At 45.6% G+C, this 24,108-nt stretch overlaps 1 protein-coding gene across 7 annotated transcripts in view; it reads left to right on the top strand.

The window, feature by feature from the left end:
- Window positions 1-24,108, top strand: part of CDC25C (cell division cycle 25C) — a 57,722-nt gene that overhangs the window by 4,926 nt on the left and 28,688 nt on the right. For 3 of the 7 annotated variants that reach the window (XM_032158002.2, XM_058441245.1, XM_032158000.2), the window contains exons 1-8: window positions 2,051-2,186; window positions 2,563-2,794; window positions 4,133-4,227; window positions 5,251-5,296; window positions 8,009-8,042; window positions 8,158-8,247; window positions 10,952-11,050; window positions 18,006-18,161. In XM_032158002.2, the coding sequence (XP_032013893.1) occupies window positions 2,601-2,794; window positions 4,133-4,227; window positions 5,251-5,296; window positions 8,009-8,042; window positions 8,158-8,247; window positions 10,952-11,050; window positions 18,006-18,161 (714 nt within the window). In that variant the 5' untranslated portion in view covers window positions 2,051-2,186; window positions 2,563-2,600. Of the gene's footprint in view, window positions 1-2,047; window positions 2,187-2,562; window positions 2,795-4,132; window positions 4,228-5,250; window positions 5,297-8,008; window positions 8,043-8,157; window positions 8,248-10,951; window positions 11,051-18,005; window positions 18,162-24,108 lie in introns of those variants that run through there. The other 4 variants (XM_032158001.2, XM_032158003.2, XM_058441246.1 and 1 more) reach the window with 4 other exon arrangements.

Raw genomic sequence — 24,108 nt, 5'->3', positions numbered from 1 at the left:
GGTTGACACCTTTGTTGTGACCACCTACAACTGCACTTACTTGAGAACCTGGTGCAGAAAGCACTGGTAGCCAGGTGTGCACTTGCCATAATCTATCTGCTTTTGCCACCGCTGGAGAATAACTTTGTCTGTCTCTACTTCCCACCTGCAGGGAAGTATACAGTTTCCCACAAAGTGTGATTATACTGTAGTCGTCAAAGCAGATAACAACTCATCCCACACTCCCTTAATCCCCAGCCTGATTTTCAAACTCACCTGGCATAGCAAGGTTCTGTGCTAACTCCCACACTCACTGTCTGTATCCTAGAGGACAAAGAATCTTCACACATCATCTTTCTGGGGAAGCAGGTTCTACAGATGAAAAGGGTATTAGGATAAAAACCAGCTGGCTACACTGTGCCTCTCAGCCACTACCACCACCAAGATCCTGACATCAGACACGAGTTGCATTTTGACTTTTGTTTCTCAAAGCATGATCTGCAAGCCGTCTGCATGGGTAGCACCTGGGGGCCTTGATAATGACCCCACTTTAGACCTATTGAATTATCGTTTTTGGAGCCTACATCTTAAAGAGCTTCCAAGGTTATTTTGAACATTTTTATTATGGAAATTTTCAAATATACACTGAAGTAAGGAGTATGGGGTAATACCTTACCACTCAAAGTATGGTCGTAGGACCAGCTACCTCACCATCAGCTGGGGGCTTGTTAGAAGGGCAGAATCTTGGGCCGCAACCGCAACCCAGACCTCCCGAATCAGAATCTGCATTTAGCAGTTCCTCAGGTGGTTAGTGTGCAAATTAAACCTTGAGAAGCACAGATATGATGGACCCTCCTGCCCCCTATCACTGAACACTCAGGGTCAATATTGTATCATCAATACTCTCCCCCAGCACAGGATTATTTAAAAGGAAATCCCTAACATTAGGAACGTCTTTTTGTTTGTTTCACTCTAATGCCCAGGCTGGAGTGCAGTGGCGCAACCTCTGTCTCCCGGGTTCAAGCAATTCTCATGCCTCAGCCTCCCAAGTAGCTGGGATTACAGGTGTGTGCCACCACAACCGGCTAATTTTTGTATTTTTAGTAGAGATGGGGTTTCATCATGTTGGCCAGGCTGGTTTTGAACCACTGACCTCATGTAATCTGCCCGCCTCGGCCTCCCAAAGTGCTGGGATTACAGGTGTGGGCCAACGCGCCCGGCCAATAATTTATAAATATCACCTCGTCAATGTTCAAATTTTCATTAATAACCAATCTTTGAGGTCCTCTGGATTGCGATAAGGATTATACCAAGATGATTTAATTCCTCCACTTTCCCTGCAACGGAATTTCTTTTTACCCACATAAGCTAGCGTCTCTGAGATGCTGCACACCAAAAGAAACACCAAACAAAGCTCTTGGAAGGGGCTAATGCCTCAGCATAAACACACACACCCGTCTCGCCCCAACACTTGCCACACCGGCAGCAAACGCTCCATCTCCCGTGGAAGGCCAGCAAAACTTAGAAGAAAACGTCCGCGAAAACGGCACGAGAAAGAAGCGAGGAAAATGAAAAGCTAACAACACCCTACACCCAAAATAATCTCTCCTAGTATTATCCTAGCGAATGGTCATCACTAGTAAGGCGCAGTTTAAATCTCCCGGGGTTCGTGGGGCTGAGGGAACGAAGAAAACAGAAAGGGTGTGGCGATTGGTGAGAGGGAGAGCCAATGATGCGCCAGGCTCCCCGTGAGGCGGAGCTTACACCGCAGCCTGCCTAACGCTGGTGGGCCAATCACTATCCTGCTCTGGCTATGGGGCGGGGCAAGTCTTACCACTTCCAGAGCAAGCACACGCCCCCGGGTGATGTGGAGGCCCAACGATAGGCCGTGAGGGCCTGGGCGCGCGCGGAGATTGGCTGACGCAGCTTAGAGGCGAGCAGGGATAGGTTATTGGGCGGGCGGAAGGTTTGAATGGTCAACGCCTGCGGCTGTTGATATTCTTGCTCAGAGGCTGTAACTTTGGCCTTCTGCGCAGGGAAGACGCTGAGTCCGACGTTGGCCTACCCAGTCGGAAGGCAGAGCTGCAATCTGGTTAACTGCCTCCTTTCCCCCAGATTTCCTTTCGTTCTGCTCGAGTCTTCGCCTGTGTCCGATCCCTATCCACTTTCCCTCCTCTCGTAGGCAAGCCTCAGACTCCAGGCTTGAGGTAAGTCGGCAGCCGTCTGCGCCACGGAATCACGGAGACCCCATTGTCCCCCTTAGGGTCCAGTCGGGCCCCCACAGACAGAGGTTGGGAGGGCCGAATGGGCACCATCGCGAGTTACGAGACCCGGGTTCTTTCTAGTTAGGAGTCTCGAGCTGTGTGGCGTGGAAGAAGTCAAAATCCTCTCTTCATTCCATCTTTAAGGTCCTAAGGTTGCCTCTCGTCGGTGAATTCAGGTTCTAACCTGAAGTCAGGCTGTGAATCACCCTTCGGGGTTGCCCCTCTTCCAGCGCTGATCCGCCTGGCTGGAAAGGGTGGAGGAGTTTAGGAAAGCTGAGGGAACTGTGATGTACCGATATAGATGACGTTTTCCTCCTAGCTAGGTTTTGTTTTTCTCCTGGTGAAAATTCGACGACCATGTCTACGGAACTCTTCTCATCCACAAGAGAGGAAGGAAGCTCTGGCTCAGGACCCAGTTTTAGGTCTAATCAAAGGAAAATGTTAAACCTGCTCCTGGAGAGAGACAATTCCTTTACTGTCTGTCCAGATGTCCCTAGAACTCAAGTGGGCAAATTTCTTGGTGATTCTGCAAACCTAAGCATTTTGTCTGGGTAAATATACTTTTATTTTTATACTTTATTGCCTTTGCTATTTCCAAACAGTTGGGTTTGTTTGTTGGTTTGTTTTCAATTATCCCAGCTCAAAGGTCAGGCTTTAAGTCTCAGCTCTGCCCTTGACTGTGTAACCCTTTTGAGTCTCACCTTCTTTTCTGTGACAAGAAATAATCTCAGCCAGGCGAGGTGGCTCATGCCTGTAATCTCCGCACTTTGGGAGGCCAAAGAGGGCGGATCACCTGAGTCTAGGAGTTCAAGACCAGCCTGGGCAACATGGCAAGACCCCGTCTCTACAAAAAATATTAAAAATTAGCTGAGTGTGGTGGTGTGCACCTATAGTCCCAGCTACTTGGGAGGCTGAGGTGGGAGGATTGCTTGAGCCTGAGAGGTGGAGGCTGCAGTTAGCCAAGATCGCCTCACTGCACTTCAGCCTGGGAAACAGTGAGACTCTATCTCAAAAAGAAAAGAAAAGACAAAAAAGAAATAATAATCTCTTCCTATCTTACTAGGATCTTGTGAGAATTAAATGATGTGATAATTGGGAAAAGTCTTTGAAAACCGCTGCATTACGAGTTGGTCACTTTATTAGTATTAATATTAGTGTTATTGCAGTTGTACTTTGAATTCTGATCATACCATGTCTCAACTAGCAAACAAAGAGAAGTAGTACCTGAGAAAAACTAGGGACTCCAGGGAGAAATCAAGCCTGTGTTCACGGTCCTCAGGACAGGGAATGTGGAGTCAAGATCCTCCTCAGCCAATAAACTCTGGGCCTCATTAAAAAAAATATATATATCTGTTTCAGTATGTTGGTAAGGAGAAAATAAGGTACAGATTATGGTAGTGGGAGATTTTTCTCAGCCCAGTCTGAGATATTTCCAAAAAGCAATTAGATTTATTTGGACACTGTTCAGATGATCTGATAGTCATTAAGGGGTGTTTCAAATGAACAGGATTGGCCAGGCGTTGTGGCTCACACCTGTAATCCCAGCACTTTGGAAGGCCGAAGTGGGTGGATCACCTGAGGTTAGGAGTTCAAGACCAGCCTGGCTGACATGGTGAAGCCCCATCTCTACTACAAGTACAAAAATTAGCTGGGCGTGGTGACAGGTGCCTGTGATCCCAGCTATTTGGGAGGCTGAGGCAGGAGAATCGCTTGAACCCGGGAGGTGGAGATTGCAGTGAGCCAAGATCGTGCCACTGCACTTGAGCTGAGGGGACAGAGCAAGACGCCATCGCAAAAAAAAAAAAAAAAAAAAGAGGATGACATGATCTTTGACTTTTAAGGACATAACGATCTAATGGGAATTTCGATGTACTATTATGTCTCAACAGAGGAACCCCAAAACGCTGCCTCGATCTTTCGAATCTTAGCAGTGGGGAGATAACTGCCACTCAGCTTACCACTTCTGCAGACCTTGATGAAACTGGTAGGGAGAAGGGAGATAAAGGCCTCAAAGGGAAGAATAACTTTTAAGGGAGAAAACACGGAAGTAGGATAGAGACAGAAGGTGTTGAAAGTATAAAAAGAATCTGCCTAGAGAGATGGAATTTTGTGGGTAACTAGAGGATTTTTGAGAATGATTAAGCCAATGGGAAGAGAAAGATAATAACACTAATAGGAGCTACTTCGCATTTGAAAATGTTAGACAAGTAGGAATATATTTTGTTGACTGATTAACGGTGGGAATGAAAGTATAGTCATTAGGATATGAGAAGTTTTGTGCCTCAGTCTAATCTCAGCAGAGGCAAAGAAACCAGCATAAAGAAATATGTTGTTGGCCAGGTGCAGTGACTCATGCCTGTAATCCCAGCACTTTGGGAGGCCAAGATGGGTGGATCACGAGGTCAAGAGATCAAGACCATCCTGGCCAACATGGTGAAACCCCATCTCTACTAAAAATACAAAAATTAGCTTGGCATGGTGGCACGTGCCTGTAATCCCAGCTACTGCGGAGGCTGAGGCAGGAGACTCTCTTGAACCTGGAGGCGGAGATTGCAGTGAGCCGAGATAGCACCAATGCACTCCCACCTGGCGACAGAGTGAGACTGCATCTCAAAAAAAAGGAAATATGTTGTCAACTAATTTTTATATGTTTTATATGAAATATTCCAAAAGGAATGTTTCATAAGTTAACCTTCCAGAATTCTAATTTCAGATTTTCTGAGTGATAACCTTTCTTTTTTACTCATAAGAAAAAAAAAAAAAACTCCATAGGTAGCATAGTGTAGTGTTTCCCAACACTTTTTCTTTTAGTGACACATATAAATTCTTAAGTTTCTGTGAAATTGTACCTTGTGCCATGAAATGGGTACCAATTGAGAGGCTTTGTATTCAAAAGCTCAGTCCTTGAAATTAATATGGCTTACTGGTAATGAAGAAAATCTGAAGGAAAAACAGGACGCATGGACAAGAATAACTCCTTTTACTGATTCTTTATATTTGATTGCAGGTCACCTGGATTCTTCAGGACTTCAGGAAGTGCATTTAGCTGGCATGTAAGTTCTGTTGCTAAATGAACCCCACGCAAAAGCCTTTTAGCACTGGTCATAGAGATTTTATCCTGTGCAGACTCTGCAGAGTACAAAACCTTTCATACTGGGTATAAGTGGGCTTTGAGGCCTAGTTCCTTACCTTGAACAGTTTCTAAGTTTTCCAGATCTAAATAGTGTTGTGAAAATGAAGGCTATTCATTTTAACTATCATAATCAGAAGTATTTATAAGGAAATGAAGGAAAATTGTATACTACACTTATGTATAGGCTTTTATTTGTATGTGAAAGGTGCTGTATCTTAGTAATTGAACGTACAGAGTGGCCGGGCACAGTGGCTTACATCTGTAATCCCAGCACTTTGGGAGGCCAAGGCAGGCGGATCAGTTGAGGTCAGGAGTTCAAGACCAGCCTGCCCAACATGGTGAAACCCCGTCTCTACTAAAAATACAAAAATTAGCCGGGTGTGGTGGTATATGCCTGTAATTGCAGCTACTTCGGAGGTTGAGGTAGGAGAACTGCTTGAGTCCAGGAGGTGGAGGTTGCAGTGAGCCAAGACCACGCCACTGCCCTCCAGCCTGGGTGACAGAGCGAGACTCTGTCTCAAAAAAAAAAAAAAAAAAGAAAGTACAGAGTGTAGGCTCTGGAATCAGTGTCTGGATTCCTGGATTACTACTTCATTTACCAGTTGTGACTCTGACAAGCTTTTTTTTTTTTGAGACAGAGTCTCGCTGTTGCCCAGGTTGGAGTGTATTGGCACGATGTCGGCTCACTGCAGGCTCCGCCCCCCAGGGTTCATGCCATTCTCCTGCCTCAGCCTCCCGAGTAGCTGGGACTGTAGGCGCCCGCCACCTCGCCCAGCTAATTTTTTGTATTTTTAGTAGAGACGGGGTTTCACCGTGTTAGCCAGAATGGTCTCGACCTCCTGACCCCGTGATCCGCCCATGTCGGCCTCCCAAAGTGCTGGGATTACAGGCGTGAGCCACCGCGCCTGGCCGACAAGTTTTTTTTTTAACTTCATTGGATCTTAATTTTTTTAATTTGTAACATGGAGACAATAATAGCACTTCTCATAAAGTAGCTATTGTAAGGATTAAATAAACTGTGTATCTAGCACATACCAAGCATTTTATTTATGTATTTAATTTTATTTTTGAGATGGAGTCTGGCTCTGTTGCCAAGGATGGAGTGCAGTGGTGCCATCTTGACTCACTGCAACCTCTGCCTGCCTGGGTTCAAGCGATTCTCCTGCCTCAGCCTCCCGGGTAGCTGGGATTACAGGCGTCCACCACCACACCCAGCTAATTTTTGTATTTTTAGTAATACAAAAATGGAGTCTTCACCATGTTGGCCAGGCTGGTCTTGAACTCCTGACCTTAAGTGATCAGCCCCCCTTTGGCCTCCCAAAGCCCTGGGATTACAGATGTGAGTCACTGGGCCCAGCCTGAATTGCTTTAAATGCTCTAACCCAGATAGATAATGAAATCCATGGAGGGAGGATAGAAATTAATTTTTTTTTTTTTTTTTTTGAGATGGAGTCTCACTCTGTTGCCAGGATGGAGTGCAGTGGTGCGATTTCGGCTCACTGCAACCTCCGCCTCCCGGGTTCAAGTGATTCTCCTGCCTCAGCCTCCTGAGAGGCTGGGACTACAGGCACATGCCACGAAGCTCAGCTAATTTTTGTATTTTTAGTAGAGACGAGGTTTCACCATGTTGGCCAGGATGGTCTCTATCACTTTGATCCACCCACCTTGGCCTCCCAAAGTGCTGGGATTATAAGCGTGAGCCCCCGCACCCGGCTTTTTTTTTTTTGAGACGGAGTTTTGCTCTTGTAGCCCAGGCTTGAGTACAATGGCACGATCTCGGCTTACCACAACCTCTGCCTCCCAGGTTCAAGCGATTCTCCTGCCTCAGGCTCCCAAATAGCTGGGATTACAGGCATGTGCCACCACGCCCGGCTAATTTTGTATTTTTAGTAGACACGAGTTTCTCTGTGTTGGTCAGGCTGGTTGCGAACTCCCAACCTCAGGTGATCCGCCCGCCTCGGCCTCCCAAAGTGCTGGGATTACAGGCGCGAGCCACCGCGCCCGGCCAGAAATTAAATTTTTAAAAAAAATTAGCCCCGGCCAGGCGCGGTGGCTCACGTCTGTAATCCCAGCAGTTTGGGAGGCCGAGGCGGGCAGATCACGAGGTCAGGAGATCAAGACCATCCTGGCTAACACGGTGAAACCCCGTCTCTACTAAAAATACACAAAATTAGCTGAATGTGGTTGCGGGCGCCTGTAGTCCCAGCTACTCAGGAGGCTGAGGCAGGAGAATGGCGTGAAACCGGGAGGCGGAGCTTGCTGTGAGCCGAGGTCGCGCCACTCCAGCCTGGGTGACAGAACCAGATTCCATCTCAAAAAAAAAAAAAAAAAAATTAGCCGCAATACACTGTGCTGGAAAATTAGTAAATTGTAAATTGTATAAACCTCGTTCATCTTTGGAACATGTTATATGGTTATGCAGGCAAAATGAGGGTCTTGTCCCCAGAATGTCACTTGAGTCTTGATATTTACCACAGAGAATACCCTATGTATTGTTGTTGGAAGAGACATATCAACTAGGAATAGGGCTCCTAGAATGAAATAAAAAAAATGTTGGGATGCACCAATCCACTGAAGAATAATCAAACAGTATTTGGGGCTAAGCTGACAGGCAGTTTGTTTTAATCTGCAGGAATCATCACCAGCACCTAATGAAATGTAGCCCAGTGAGTAGCCTCTCTTTTTTGGGTTTTGTTTTGCTTTTCAGGTGGGAGGCAGAGGGTTTCCATTGCACCTGTGGCTTGAGGATGCTGGATGTTCTCAGCAAACTCTCTTTTTTAGGCACAGCTTCTTTGTAGCACTCCGAATGGTTTGGACCGTGGCCATAGAAAGAGAGATGCAATGTGTAGTTCATCTGCAAATAAAGAAAATGTGAGTGTTTAATGGAAACCTAGAGATATTGGCAGTTTTATTTTTTAAGTGAAGAAGCTTGTTGGTATCATAGTGAGACATAGAACTGTTTTTACCTCATATGCTAGACAAGCAAACTGTATTACTATACGGGAGAAAAATTCTTTGTTTTTGTTTTTTCTCATTAAAGTTTGGCCCTAGGACAGACACCCAGCTCCAAATCCTCCGCAGTAGGTCATCATTATTTCTCATGTTCAGTTGATCATTTTAAGGACAAAAATTACCCTTACTGTAGCGTAAGGGATTTAGGAGGTTTTTTTGTTTGTTTGTTTTAACAGGTAGGGATAACTTGCATAACTTGTTCACGGATTTTTTTTTTCACGACTTCACATGCAAGTGTAGATTAATTTCTTTTTTTTTTTTTTTTTTTTTTGAGACGGAGTCTCGCTCTGTCGCCCAGGCTGGAGTGCAGTGGCGCAATCTCGGCTCACTGCAAGCTCCGCCTCCCGGGTTCACGCCATTCTCCTGCCTCAGCCTCTCCGAGTAGCTGGGACTACAGGCGCCTGCCACCACGCCCGGCTAATTTTTTGTATTTTTAGTAGAGACAGGGTTTCACCGTGGTCTCGATCTCCTGACCTCGTGATCCGCCCGCCTCGGCCTCCCAAAGTGCTAGGATTACAAGCGTGAGCCACCGCGCCCGGCCTAAGTGTAGATTAATTTCTTATTCCCCCCTTAGTCTAGCTTTTATGCCCTTATTCTGAGGAGGCCATGGTACTTTTTATCTAAACCTTAGGCCACCCGTCGTTCCAAGTTAAAACTAGCCTCTCCAGAGCCACCTCATCACTAAGATAATTCTGTATCTAATCCCTTCAACTAAGCCCCTTTTCTAGACATCTTTTTTTCTTCCCTGCCTCCCATCCCTTTCCCCAAATCATTACCATAAAAGATAGCTGCTGTTCTTTTCTTACATTGACTTAAGATAAACTCATGTTTTTGGCTGTTCTAATCAGTTTTTTTCTTGATTTAATACTGTCCTTCTAATCTCCATTTATAATCACTTTTTATTCATTTATTTTTGAAACTGAGTCTCGCTCCATTGCCCAGGCTGGAATGCAGTGGCGCAATCTCAGCTCACTACGACCTCTGCCTCCTGGGTTCAAGTGATTCTTGTTCCTCAGCCTGCCAAATAACTGGGACTGTAGGCACGTGCCACCATGGCCCGGCTAATTTTTGTATTTTTAGTAGACACGGGGTTTTGCCTTATTGGCCAAGCTGGTCTCAAACTCCTGACCTCAAGCAATCCACCCGCCTCGGCCTCTGAAAGGGCTGAGATTACAGGTGTGAGCCACTGCCTGGCCTATGATCACTTTTTTTTTTTTTTTAATTTGGTGAGATAGAGTTTTGCTCTTGTCCCCCAGGGTGGAGTGCAATGGTGCAATCTCGGCTCACTGCAACCTCTGCCTCCTGGGTTCAAGCGATTTTCCTGCCTCAGCCTCCTGAATAGCTGGGATTACAGGCGTGTGCCACCACGCCCGGCTAATTTTTGTATTTTTAATGGTGACGGTGTGTCACCAAGTTGGCCAGGCTGGCCTTGAACTCCTGACCTCTGATGATCTACCCACCTCAGCCTCCCAAAGTCCTGAGATTATAGGCGTGAGCCCATCACGCCTGGCCAATAATCACTTTTTATTTTTTTATTTTATTTTTATTTATTTATTTATTTATTTATTTATTTATTTTTTTTTTTTTTTTTTTTTTTTTTTTTGAGACGGAGTCTCGCTCTGTCACCCAGGCTGGAGTGCAGTGGCGCAATCTCGGCTCACTGCAAGCTCTGCCTCCCGGGTTCACGCCATTCTCCTGCCTCAGCCTCTCTGAGTAGCTGGGACTACAGGCGCCTGCCACCACGCCCGGCTAATTTTTTTTGTATTTTTAGTAGAGACGGGGTTTCACTGTGGTCTCGATCTCCTGACCTCGTGATCCGCCCGCCTCGGCCTCCCAAAGTGCTGGGATTACAAGCGTGAGCCACCGCGCCCGGCCTTATTTATTTTTTTTGAGACGAAGTCTTGCTCTGTCACCCAGGCTGGAGTGCAGTGGCACAATAATCACTTTTTATTTTTTTATTTTATTTTTATTTACTCATTTTTTTTGAGACGGAGTCTCGCTCTGTCACGCAGGCTGGAGTGCAGTGGCACGATTTCGGCTCAGTGCAAGCTCCGCCTCCCGGGTTCACGCCATTCTCCTGCCTCAGCCTCTCCGAGTAGCTGGGACTACAGACGCCCGCCACCACGCCCGGCTAATTTTTTTTTATATTTTTAGTAGAGATGGGGTTTCACCGTGGTCTCGATCTCCTGACCTCGTGATCCGCCCGCCTCGGCCTCCCAAAGTGCTGGGATTACAAGCGTGAGCCACCGCGCCCGGCCTAATAATCACTTTTTAAAATCTCACTATCCCCTCCCCAGGCAGGCTCCCTACTCCTACCCCATCATTCCTTTTACTTGTAACCAAAAATTATTATCTTCCAAAGCAAATCTACATGCCGTATATCAAATCCACATCATAATTTGCATCTTCAAATGCAAGTTTATATAGGGTCAGGATATAGGGTCAACTTTGATTACATGAAATGTGTATTGTGAGGGTTATTCATGGCTTCATCAGATGAAATGTTTTTATCAGGGCCAGCTGACACTTCTCTTCCCCAACTAATGCAGTTTTTCTTATGCAGGAAAACAGCACTTTGAAGCCCTTGGAGTGGCAGGCACCCAGGAACCTGAGGTTTCAAGATAGACCAGGAGAGCCTTATGTGTCTCCTCTTTCTCTGCTGGTAAGTCATTGAACATCATTATTAAGGGTTAGTTGAAGTGTTATAGGCTATAGGATGGCAGCTCTGGATTTATGAACCTTTGAATTTTTCTAAACTGGTATCATCAAGCCAAATTTAGATGAGAAAAAGGGAGTTGGGGAAGTAAAGTTTGAGCAGGAAAAGAGAGGAACAATATGTCCTATGATCTTCTTGTTTAAGTTTTAGGAGGAAAAAAATATGTCTTGGGCTTCTTTTTTTTTTTTTTTGAGATGTAGTCTTGCTCTGTTGCCCAGGCTGGAGTGCAATGGCGCGATCTTGGCTCACTGCAACCTCTGCCTGCCAGGTTCAAGCGATTCTCCTGCCTCAGCCTCCCAAGTAGCTGGGATCATAGGTGCCCACCACCGTGCCCGGCTAATTTTTATATTTTTAGTAGAGATGGGGTTTTATCATATTGGCCAGGCTGGTTTTGAACTCCTGACTTCAGGTGATCCACCTGCCTCAGCCTCCCAAAGTGCTGGGATTACAGGTGTGAGCCACTGCGCCCGGCCACGCTTCTTTTTTCCTTCTTTAAATATTGCTTTTTTATTTTTATTTTTTTAGACACAAGGTCTTGCTATGTTGCCCAGACTAGACTCGAACTTTTGGGCTCAAGCAATCTTACCACTTTGGCCTACTGGGTAGCTAGGACTACAGGCTCACGGATCTGTGCCCGGCCCTGGATGCTTTTCTCTGATAAATGGACCCTAATTTATAAAAAGACTTCCATATTGTTAGATACTTAGTGGTATCCAGATTTTCCTTTTACGAATAATGCTATGATGTAAGTTCTCAAGCATAAATATTTGACTGCATTTCAGATTTTTCTCTTGAGTGCTGGATTGAAGGTATAAATTTTTTTTTTTTTTGAGATGGAGTCTCTCTCTGTTGCCCAGGCTGGAGTGCAGTGGTAAAATGTCGGCTCACTACAACCTCTGCCTCCCAAGTTCAGGCAATTCTCCTGTCTCAGGGTCCCGAGTAGCTGGGACTGCAGGTGTGTGCCACCATACCCCAGCTAATTTTTTTATTTTTAGTAGAGATGGGGTTTCACCATGTTGGCCAAGCTGGTCTTCAAACTCCTGATCTCAAGCAGTCTGCTTGCTTCAGCCTCCCAAAGTGCTGGGATTGCAGGCGTGAGCCACTGCGTCTGGCATAGGTATAAATTTTTAATCTGCTCATCTTGTTGGTATGGCATAAATTTTTTATTTTATTTTATTTTATTTTATTTTATTTTATTTTATTTTTGAGATGGATTCTTGCTGTGTCACGAGGCTGGAATGCAGTGGTGTGATCTCAGCACACTGCAATATCTGCCTCCTGGGTTCAAGTGATTCTCTTGCCTCAGCCTCCCAAGTAGCTGGGATTACAGGTGCGTGCCACCACACCCAGCTAATTTTTGTATTTTTAGTAGAGACAGGGTTTCACCATGTTGGCCAGGATGGTCTTGATCTCCTGACCTCGTAGTCTGCCCTCCTCTGCCTCCCAAAGTGCTGGGATTACAGCCGTGAGCCACCATGCCCGACAGCATCAATATTTTTAAAGTTTTTTTTTTTCCTCTCCCTAGAAATAGGGGTCTCACTATGTTGCCTAGGCAAATCTCGAACTCCTGGGCTCAAGCCTTAAGGTTTTGATACTTTCTCCGATTCGTTTCTGAAAAAGTTATAAGAATTTACATTTTCATTAGCAATCCATATCTCATAGAATTTATTTATTTATTTATTTATTTTGAGACAGAGTCTCACTCTGTCGCCCAGGGTGGAGTGCAGTGGCGAGATCTCAGCTCACTGCAACCGCCGCCTCCCTGGTTCAAGCAATTCTCCTGTCTCAGCCTCCCGAGTAGCTGAAACTACAGGCGCAGGCTGCCACACCCAGCTAATTTTTTGTATTTTAGTAGAGTTGGGGTTTCACCATCTTGCCCAGGCTGGTCTTGAACTTCTGAGCTCAGGCAATCCACTTGCCTCAGCCTCACAAAATGCTAGGATTATAGGTATGAGCCACCCTGCCCAGCCTTCTCATGGAATTTTTTTTTTTTTTTTGAGATGGAGTCTTGCTCTGTTGTCCAGGCTGGAGTGCAGTGGGACAATCTCAGCTCACTGCAACCTCTGCCTCCTGGGTTCAAGTGATTCTCCTGCCTCAGCCTCCTGAGCAGCTGGGACTACAGGCGTGCGGCACCATGCCCAGCTAATTTTTGTATTTTTGGTAGAGACGGGGTTTCACCATATTGGCCAGACTGATTCGAACTCCTGACCTTGTGATCCACCCACCTCAGCCTCCCAAAGTGCTGGGATTACAGGCATGAGCCACCACGCCTGGCCTTCTCATGGAATTTTTTTAAAAATCACTTTCTGCTGAGCAGTCTTGGGTGAGGGAAAATGCTAATTAGGCCAGATGTCGTGTCTTATCCCTGTAATCCCAGCACTCTGGGAGGCCGAGACGAGAGGATTGCTTGAGTCCAGTACTTTGAGTTCCCTAGCTGGGGAATACAGCAAGACCACATCTCTACCCCACCCCCCAACCAAAAAAAAAAAATGGCTGGGACTTGGTGGTGCATACCTGTAGTCTCAGGTACTCTGGAGGCCGAGGCAAGAGGATCGCCGAGGCAAGAGGATCACCTCGTCCCAAGAGCCTGAGGCTCCAGTGAGTTATAATTGGGAGGATTGCTTGAGCACAGGAGTCTGAGGCTGCAGTCAGCTGAGATGGAGACTCAGTCTCAAATAATACACACACACATACATACATGGTAAAATCGTTTATTTTATATTAAAAATAATTAGCAGGCCAGGCATGGTAGCTCATGCCTGTAATTCCACCACTTTGGGAGGCTGAGGCAGGTGGATCACCTGAGGCCAGGATTTGAGACCAACCTGGCCAACATGGCGAAACGCTGTCTCTACTAAAAATACGAAAATTAGCCGGGCGTGGTGGCACCTGGCTGAGAAACAAGAATGGCTTGAACCTGGGAGGCGGAGGTTGCAACGAGCTGAGATCACACCACTGCACTCCAGTGCAGTGAGTGGACAGGTGACAAAGTGAGACTGTCTCAAAAAAAGTAAAAAAAAATAAAAATAAAAATAATTAGTAGTGGCTGGGTGCAGTGGCTCACACCTGTAATCCCAGCACTTTGGGAGGCTGAGGCAGGCTGATCACTTGAGGTCAGGAGTTCCAGACTAGCGTGGGCAACATGGTGAAACCCCATCTCTACTGAAAAAAAATATACGAAAATTAGCCGGGGCCGGGCGGAGTGGCTCACGCCTGTAATCCCGCACTTTGGGAGGCCGAGGTGGGTGGATCACGAGGTCAGGAGATCGAGACCATCCCGGCTAACATGGTGAAACCCCGTCTCTACTAAAAATGTAAAAAATTAGCCGGGCGTGGTGGTGGGCGCCTGTAGTCCTAGCTACTCTGGAGGCTGAGGCAGGAGAATGGTGTGAACCTGGGAGGCGGAGCTTGCAGTGAGCCGAGATCCTGCGACTGTACTCCAGTCTGGGTGACAGAGCGAGACTACGTCTCTAAAAAAAAAAAAAAAAGCCGGGCTTGGTGGCAGGCATCTGTAATCCCAGCTACCTAAGACGCTGAGGCAGGAGAATCACTTGAACCTAGGAGGCAGAGGTTTCAGTGAGCCGAGATTGCGCCACTGCACTCCAGCCTAGGCGACAGAGTGAGACTCTGTCTCAAATAATAATAATTATAGGCCGGGCGCTGTGGCTCACGCCTGTAATCCCATCACTTTGGGAGGCCGAGGCAGGCGGATCATGAGGTCAAGAGATCGAGACCATCCTGGCTAACACAGTGAAACCCTGTCTCTACTAAAAGTAAAAAAAATTAGCCGGGCGTGGTGGCGGGCGCCTGTAGTCCCAGTTACTCCAGAGGCTGAGGCAGGAGAATGGCGTGAACCCAGGAGGCAGAGCTTGCAGTGAGCCAAGATCGCTCCACTGCACTCCAGCCTGGGCGACAAAGCATGTCTCCATATCAAAAAATAAAATAAAGTAATAATAATAATAATAATAATAATTAGTAGTAATTTCATGTGATTATTATCCACGTGTAATTTCTCTAGTGTCTTTTGTGCCCTTATAATACTGGGGTCTTAACTTACCCAGGCATTGACTTGCCTTTCATAGACCATGGACTCCAGAGTTTTGGATTATTATTTCTAATCTCAACCCTGAGGGAAAGCTATTTTAACATATTCTATCCTACAAAGATAAAGTTGATCATGGTTTTTTGTTTGTTTGTTTTTTTTTTTTTTGAGACAGAGTCTTGCTCTGTCACCAGGCTGGAGTGCAGTGGTGCGATCTCAGCACACTGCAACCTCTGCCTCCTGGGTTCAAGTGATTCCACTGCCTCAGCCTCCCCAGTATCTGGGACTACAGGTGTGCACCACCACACCCGGCTAATTTTTTGTATTTTAGTAGAGACGGGGTTTCACCATGTTGGCCAGGATGCTCTCGATCTCCTGACCTCGTGATCCACCTGCCTCGACCTCCAAACGTGCTGGGATTACAGGCGTGAGCCACCGCACCTGGCCACTAAGTTGATCATGTTTTATTTAGGTTTTTGGTTTCTAGGATGGAGGGAGGAACTGGAGTATGTTCAATTATTGGATAGTCTTATGTGTGATTTTTTTTAATTGCAGTAAAATGTACATAATATTTACAATTTTAACTATTTTTGAGTGTGCAGTCTAGTGACAGTAAGTATATTAGTAATGTGAGACTATCACCAGAACTCATTTCCAGAAACTTTTCATTATTCGAAACAGAAGCTGTATACCCTTAAGTGATAACTCCCCATCCCTGTTTCTGCCCAGCCAATGATAACCTCTATTTTCTGTCTTGGTGAATTTGACTATTCTAGATACCTCATATGAGTAGAATAATATAATATTTTGTCCTTTCATGTTTGTGTGTGAGGTCTCACTCTGTCACCTCTGCTGGAGTACAGTGGCACAATCATAACTCACGGCAGCCTCAAACTCCCGGGCTCTGATTATTCTCCCACCTCAGTCTACCAAGTAGCTGGCACTGCAAGTGTGCACCACTATGCCTGGCTAATTTTTTTTTTTTTTTTTGAGGCAGAGTCTCACTCTGTCACCCAGGCTGGAGTGCAGTGGTGCAATCTTGGCTCACTGCAACCTTTATCTCCCAGGTTCAGGTGATTCTCATGCCTCAACCTCCCTAGTAGCTGGGATTACAGACATGTGCTACCATGCCTGGTGAATTTTTTTGTATTTTTGGTAGAGACGGAGTTTCACCATGTTGGCCAGGCTGGTCTTAAACTCCTGGCCTCATGTGATCTGCCCACCTCAACCTAATTTTTTTGTATATTTTGTAGAAAGAGGGTTTTGCCATGTTGCCCAGGCTGGTCTCAAATTCCTGGGTTCAAGAGATCCATCTGCTTCAGCCTCCCATAGTGCTGGGGTTACAGGTGTGAGCCACTGCGTCCAGCCTATATTTTCTTCTTCTGTTTCTTTTTTTTTTTTTTTTTTTTGAGACAGAGTCTTGCTCTGTTGCCCAGGCTGGAGTGCAGTGGCGCAATCTCCGCTCACTGCAAGCTCCGCCTCCCGGGTTCAAGCCATTCTCCTGCCTCAGCCCTCCCGAGTAGCTGGGACTACAGGTGCCCGCCACCATGCCCAGCTAATTTTTTTGTATTTTTAGTAGAGATGGCGTTTCACTATGTTAGCCAGGATGGTCTTGATCTCCTGACCTCGTGATCTGCCCCCCTCGGCCTCCCAAAGTGCTGGGATTACAGGCGTGAGCCACCATGCCTGGCCCGTCCAGCCTATATTTTCATTTAGCATAATGTCTTCAAAGTTCATCTATGTCATAGCATGTATTAGAATTTCATTTCTTTTGTATGTATATATCATATTTTGTTTATCCATTCATCTGTTGATGGACATTTTGAGTTGTTTCCAACCTTTTGGCCATTGTGAGTAATGCTGCTATGAACATAGGTGTACAAATATCTGCTTGAGTCCTTGCTTTTATTTTATTTTATGTATTTTTTTTTTCCAAGATGGAGTCATTGCCCTGTCACCCAGGCTGGAGTGCAGTGGTGCAATCACAGCTCACTACAACTTCCACCTCCCTGGTTCAAGCAGTTCTCCTGCCTCAGCCTCCCAAGTAGCTGGGATTATAGGCATGTGCTACCATGCCCGGCTAATTTTTGTATTTTTAGTAGAGATGGGGTTTCAACATGTTAGCCAGGCTGCTCTCGAACTCCTGACCTCATGATCTGCCGGCCTCGGCCTCCCAAAGTACTGAGATTACAGGCGTGAGCTACGGCGCCCGGCCCCTGCTTTTAATTCTTTTGGGTATATATTCAGAAGTAGAATTGCTTGATTATATGATAATTCTACGTTTGATTTTTTGAGGAACTGCCGTGCTAGTATCCATAGAATGCCTCTGCACCCTTTTACATTCCCACCAGCAATGCACAAACACGCGTTATTTCTTATAATGGCTATCCTAATGGGTATAAAGTAGTATCTCTTGCAATTTTGATATGCATTTCCATGATTACTTATGTTGAGCATCTTTTGATGTGCTTATGGGCCATTTGTATATCTTCTTTGGAGAAATGTCTATTCATGTCCCTTTTGATTGTTATTGTTGTTATTGAGTTGTAGGAGTTCCTTATATATTCTGATATTAATCTCTTGTCAAATATAAGACTCGCAAATGTTTTCTCCCATTTTGTGGGTTGCCTTTTCGTTCCCTTAATGATGTTCTTTGATGCACAAAGTTTTTCATTTTGATGAAGACCAATTTATCTATTTTTTTCTTTCGTTACCTGTGCTTTTGGTGGCATTATCCAAATCCAATGTCATGAATTTTTTCCCTTATGTTTTCTTCTAAGAGTTTTATAGTTTTAGCTCTTACATTTAGAACTTTGATATATTTTGAATAGTTTTTAATGTTGTCAATATACTTGATAGGACAATGGAAACTTGGTGGACAGTGAAATGAAATATCTGGGCAGTCCTATTACTACTGTTCCAAAATTGGATAAAAATCCAAACCTAGGAGAAGACCAGGCAGAAGAGATTTCAGATGAATTAATGGAGTTTTCCCTGGAAGATCAAGAAGCAAAGGTAAAGTGTTCTGTGGTAGTATCTTTGCATTCTTCATATTCCTTCATTCTGTTAAAAGAAAAACTAGACAAATTAAACTTAGGAGAGTTTATTTGAGCAAAAAAATAACTAGTGAATCCAGCAACCCTCATAGCCAGAACATGTTCAGTAAAACTCCAGTTTGCCATGTGGTCAGGCAGTATTATGGACAGAAAATGGAAATGAAGTACAGAAAACAGAAGTGAGGTGCAGAGACAGCCCAGTTGGTTACAGCCTTGAGTTTGCCTTATTTGAACATGGTTTAAACAGTTGATTGCTTGTGGTTGACTGAAGCTCAGCTGCTGTGCTTTCCTGAGACTCAGCTTTTTGATACAAAAGTATACTTCTAAATTAGGCTTTCAGTTAGTTTAAGTACTAAGTTAGGTTGCAACTTGGTATATAAAGACTCAAGTACAGAGGCATCCTCAGGCCAAATTTAGTTTAATTAACGATTCATTCTTTTTTTTTTTTTTTTTTAAGACAGATTCTTGCTCTGTTGCCTAGGCTGGAGTGCAGTGGCGCCATCTTGGCTCACTGCAACCTCCTCTTCCCAGGTTCAAGTGATTCTCCTGCCTCAGCCCCTCAAGTAGCTGGGATTACAGGTGCACACCACCATACCCGGGTAATTTTTAGTATTTTTAGTAGAGACAGGGTTTCACCATGTTGGCCGGGCTGGTCTTAAACTCCTGGCCTCAGGTGATCTACCCGCCTCAGCCTTCCAAAGTGGTAGGATTAGAAGCGTGAGCCACCATGCCCAGCCAACAATTCATTCTTGAATAAACATTTTATGCCTAATATGTATGAGTCACTCTACTAAATGCTAGATCTACAGAGATCAACAAGATGTGATAACCAATCTTTATTTATTTATTTATTTTTGAGATGGAGTCTTGCTGTGTCACCTAGGCTGGAGTGCAGTGGTGGTATCTCGGCTCACTGCAACCTCCGTCTCCTAGGTTTAAGCGATTCTCTTGCCTCAGCCTCCCAAAGCACGCCATCATGCCTGGCTAATTTTTTATAATTTTAGTAGAGATGGGGTTTTGCCATGTTGGCCAGACTGGTCTTGAACTCCTGACCTCAAGTGATCTGCCCGCCTTGGCCTCCCAAAGAGCTGGGATTACAGGCATGAGCCACCGCACCTGGCCTAACCTATCTTTAGACTGTAGGGTTACCTGACTGATAGGTTATCAGGTCACTACAGGAATCTTCTTACTGCTGGTGAACAGGGTCCAGTCAATAGTTTGAGTGGATCACCGTCAAAATAATCTAGGATAAGTAATGTCTCCAGGATAATGGTAATGTATAGAATATACCTAACATGACTTTTCAGGTATTTTATAATACAGTCTTTTGTTTCCTTTTATCTTTCCCATATCACTGATGGATATACCTGAAGCATGTGGGTTATAGCCTATATGCTGATATGCCAAAGACAGTTTCTGAGGCATTTAGCTTTTTTTTTTTTTTTTTTTTTTGAGATAGACAGGGTCTTGCTCTGTAGCCCAGGCTGGGGTTACGTGGCACAATTAAAGTTCACTGCAGCCTCAATCTCCCCAGGCTCCGGCAGTCCTCCCACCTCAGCCTCCGAGTAGCTGGGACTATAGGCACATGCCATCATACCTGGCTAATTTTTTTGTATTTTTTGTAGAGACGTGGTTTCACAATATTGCCCAGGCTAGTCTCAAACTCCTGGACTCAAGTGATTCACACACCTTGGCCTCCCAAAGTGCTGGGATTACAGGCATGAGCTACCATGCCTGACCTACATTTAGCATTTCTAAATCAACTTTGTTGCTTTGAAACAAGTAGGGCTATGGGTTTTTCTTTAAAATTTATTCATTTCACAAGGCCAACATGGTATAGTGGAGTTAGAACAGTTGCATTCTAGTCCTCATGCTTTTATTTGTTTTTAATTATTTAATTAATTAGATAGGGTCTTGCTCTGCTCTGTCACCCAGACTGGAGTGCAGCGTTGAACTCCTGGGCTCAAGTAATCCTCCCACCTCAGCCTCCTGAGTAGCTAGGACTATAAGTGCATACCACCATGCCCAGCTAATTTTTAAAATTTTTTGTAGAGATGGGGTCTTGGTGTGTTGCCCAAGCTGGTTTGGAACTCCTGCGCTCCAGCAATCCTCTTGCCTTTGTTGCAGGATCTTTAGGATGTTGCTTTTCTGGCCAGAAACCTTTGTGGCCAGTGGTGCCTTTGCCTGAGTTGTTGTCCTGCGTCGAGGTACGCAGACAAGCGGAGGGTGAGCAAGACAAAGAGAAGCTTTATTGAGTGTTAGAACAGCTCAGAGGAGACCCACAGGGGGCAGCTCCTCTCTGTAGGCAGTTTGTCTTATACCATATTCAGCTCTCAGCAGAGAGGAGGCCCTGGAGTAGGTGGCTCCTCTCTGCAGGCAGGTCCTACCTGTTGATTTCCCAGCTTTCAGCAGACAGCATAGCTCCTCTCTCTTCTCTGGTTGTCTGATCTTTTCTCCATCCTCTACCCTACTCTGGCTCAGCCTGGGGCTTTTATGGACCTCAGAGGGGAGGTCTGCGAGAAAAGGACTGCTAGAAAAGACAGCACAAATCCCCATCCAGTGGGCGGGACTGGCAGCCTGGCCCCCAGCCTTTAAGCCCTCCCTGTCCTGAGGGTGGGGACTTACAGGAACCTCCCTTCCACCCAGGAGCCTGTCTGTCTCTCTCAGCCATCCGTGGCACTAGGCTGCTCACACCAAGGTGCACCTAAAGGCCAGCACTGACCACCCTCAGTCCCTACTTGGCTTCCCCTCTTTCGCTTCTCCGTGCCCAAATTCTAGAGGGGGCCAAGGTGGCAGGGTGCTGCCCTGAGGGTGTGCACACACATCCACCCCCGGACTGTAACAGCACCTGGACTTGCCCCAACCCCACTCTGAGATTAGAGTGGGTTCCAAGAGCAGAGAGAAGCGGGGGTGGGGGTGGGGGGCAGGCCTTCCTGGGCCCCCAAGGGTGCAGGCTGCAGAGACTATTAGGTCCTGCACCTGGGAGGGCGGCTGCAGCTGCACCCGGGAGGGCAGGGATCCTGCCTGCTCTTGGCCCCCACAAGAGCACAGGGAGGCTCGGATCTGCAGCCACAACTTGGGCGGCTGCAAGCCCACCCAGGAGGGCAGGGCTTCTGCCTGCGCCATGGAACAGGAGGCCCAGGTTAACAGCTGCAGTTTGTGTAGCTCCAACAGCACCAGGGAGCTCCTGCCCCAACTCAGAAGGGGAAGGGCTCCCGCTAGCTCCATGGATCATGCAGCCCTATCCATGCCTCTCTGCTGCAGCCAGCCTGATGACAGCAGCAAGCCCTCTGGAGTCGCAGCTGCCAACACCTTGGCCTCTCAAAGTGCTGGAATTACAAGTGTGAGCCACCGTATCCAGCCTCATTCTTTTATTTACTTGGTGGTATGACTATTCACAAGACAACCACTTGACCTCAGTTTTTAATTTATAAAATGGAGAGCATGATAAAATGACTACCTCCTTAATAGGCTTGTTGTGAATAAAATATTAAAAGCAGTTTGTGTCCTCATCACATACACACAAATGGTAACTGTGTGATGAAGGATGTGTTAATGAATTTCATTGTGGTAATCCTTACATAATATATACGTAAATCATTATATTGTACTCCTTAAGTATATATAAATTTTATCATTTATACCTCAATAAAATAGAAAAAAATTTAAAGAGCAGTTTGTAATACAGTAGTTCCCCGTTATCCACAGGGAATGTATTCTGAGACCCCCAGTGGATGCCTAAAATTGCAGACAGTACTGAACCCTATATATACACCATGCTTTTCCCTATGCATATGTACCTGTGATGGAGTTTTTTACTTAGGCATAGTAAGAGATTAACAATAATAACTAATAATAAAATAGAACAATTACAACAACATACTGTAATAAAAATTATAGGGGGCTGGGCGCAGTGGCTTATGCCTGTAATCCCAGTACACTGGGAGGCCGAAGCGGGTGGTCAGGAGTTTGAGAGCTGCCTGGCCAACATGGTGAAACCCCATCTCTACTAAAAATACAAAAATTAGCTGGGCGTGGTGGTGAGCATTGGTAACCCCGGCTACTGGGCTGGCTGAGGCAGTAGAATCGCTTGAACTTAAACCCAGATGGCAGAGGCTGCAGTGAGCTGAGATCGCACCACTGCATTCCAGCCTGGGCAACAGAGTGAGACTCTTACTCAAAAAAAAAAAAAAAAAAAAAAAAAAAAAGTGCTGGCTGGGCATGGCGAGTCACGCCTGTAATCCCAGCACTTTAGGAGGTTGAGATGGGCAGATCACCTGAAGCCAGGAGTTTGAGGCCAGCTTGGCCAACACGGTGAAACCCCGTCTCTATTACAAATACAAAAAAAAAAAAAAAATTAGCCTGGTGTGGTGGCGGGCACCTGTAATCCCAGCTCCCCAGGAGGCTGAGGCAGGAGAATCGCTTGAACCTGGGAGGCAGAGGTTGCAGTGAGCCGAGATCGCTCCATCGTACTCCAGCCTGGGCAACGAGAGTGAAACTCTGTCTCAAAAAAAAAAGTGCTATAGGCTGGGAGTGGTGACTCACACCTGTAATCCCAGAACTTTGGGAGGTCGAGGTGGGTGGATCACCTGAGGTCAGGAGTTCTAGACCAGCCTGGCCAACAGTATGAAACCTTGGCTCTACTAAAAATACAAAAATTAGCTGGGTGCGGTGGCGGGTGCCTGTAATGCCAGCTACTTGGGAGGCTTAGGCAGGAGAATCACTTGAATCCAGGAGGTGGAGGTTGCATTGAGCCAAGATCACGCCACTGCACTCTAGCCTGGGCAACAGAATGAGACTCCATCTCAAAAAAAAAAAAGGTGCTATGAATGACAGGACGATTTGAATAAAGGACTGCACTTTGGGAGGCCAAGGCAGGTGGATCACCTGAGGTCTGGAGTTTGAGACCAGCCTGACCAACTTGTTGAAACCTCGTCTCTATTAAAAATACAAAAATTTAGCTGAGGATGGTGTTGGACACGTGTAATCCCAGCTACTCAGGAGGCTGACGCAGGAGAATCGCTTGAACCCAGGAGGCAGAGGTTGCAGTAAGGTGAGATTGTGCTGCTGCACTCCAGCCTGGGTGCGACAGAGCGAGACTCCGTCTCAAAAAAAAAAAAAAGAAAGAAAGAAAGAAAGAAAAAAAGGACATAGGTGTTTGGGAGGGTATTATTTTTGACTTTACCATGAGTAACTGGAGAAATGGTGACAACACTATAGTGAATTTGAAAAGAAGGGTGGATTCAGCAGGAATAGATGTGTTCTGTTTTGGACATTGAGTTATAGATGCTAAGGAGGAAATTTAGATGGAAATATTAAATGAGGAGTTGAAGCTATCAGTATGAGAAATGTACATTTCTGGGGCAGCTGTATAGAGGAGAAAATGAAAGCTAATGACTCTAAGTTTAAAGTGAAGAGAAAGGCTGGGAAGAAAGAGCAGTAGCCACTGTGGGACTGATAATGAAGTAGAGACATATAGGAATAATATTAGCCAGGAATCAGAAAGGAGAGATCTAGGACACAAATACAGGGGGCACATTTATATATTAATTCGTTTTATACATTTTTTGTTATGGTAAAACATAAAATTTACAATTTTAATCATTTTTAAGCATACAGTTTAGTGGTATTAAGTGCCTTCATTTTATTGTGAGTGTACTTACCCATCTCTAGGATTTTTTTATTACCCCAAGCAGAAATTCTCTTTTTTTTTTTTTTTTTTTTTTTTTGAGATGTAGTCTTGCTCTGTCACCCAAGCTGGAGTGCAGTGGCGCAATTTTGGCTCACTGCACCTCCACCTCCTGGGTTCAAGTGATTCTCCTGCCTCAGCCTCCCGAGAAGCTGGGATTCCAGGCATGCCCCACCATGGCCGGCTAATTTTTTTGTATTTTTAATAGAGACAAGGT

The sequence above is a fragment of the Hylobates moloch genome, unplaced genomic scaffold (assembly GCF_009828535.3).
Source record: "Hylobates moloch isolate HMO894 unplaced genomic scaffold, HMol_V3 SCAFFOLD_6, whole genome shotgun sequence".
In the NCBI taxonomy this organism is placed as follows: domain Eukaryota; kingdom Metazoa; phylum Chordata; class Mammalia; order Primates; family Hylobatidae; genus Hylobates; species Hylobates moloch.
The sequence above is the reverse complement of the archived record's forward strand: the minus strand, read 5'-3'. Positions and strand labels throughout refer to the sequence as shown.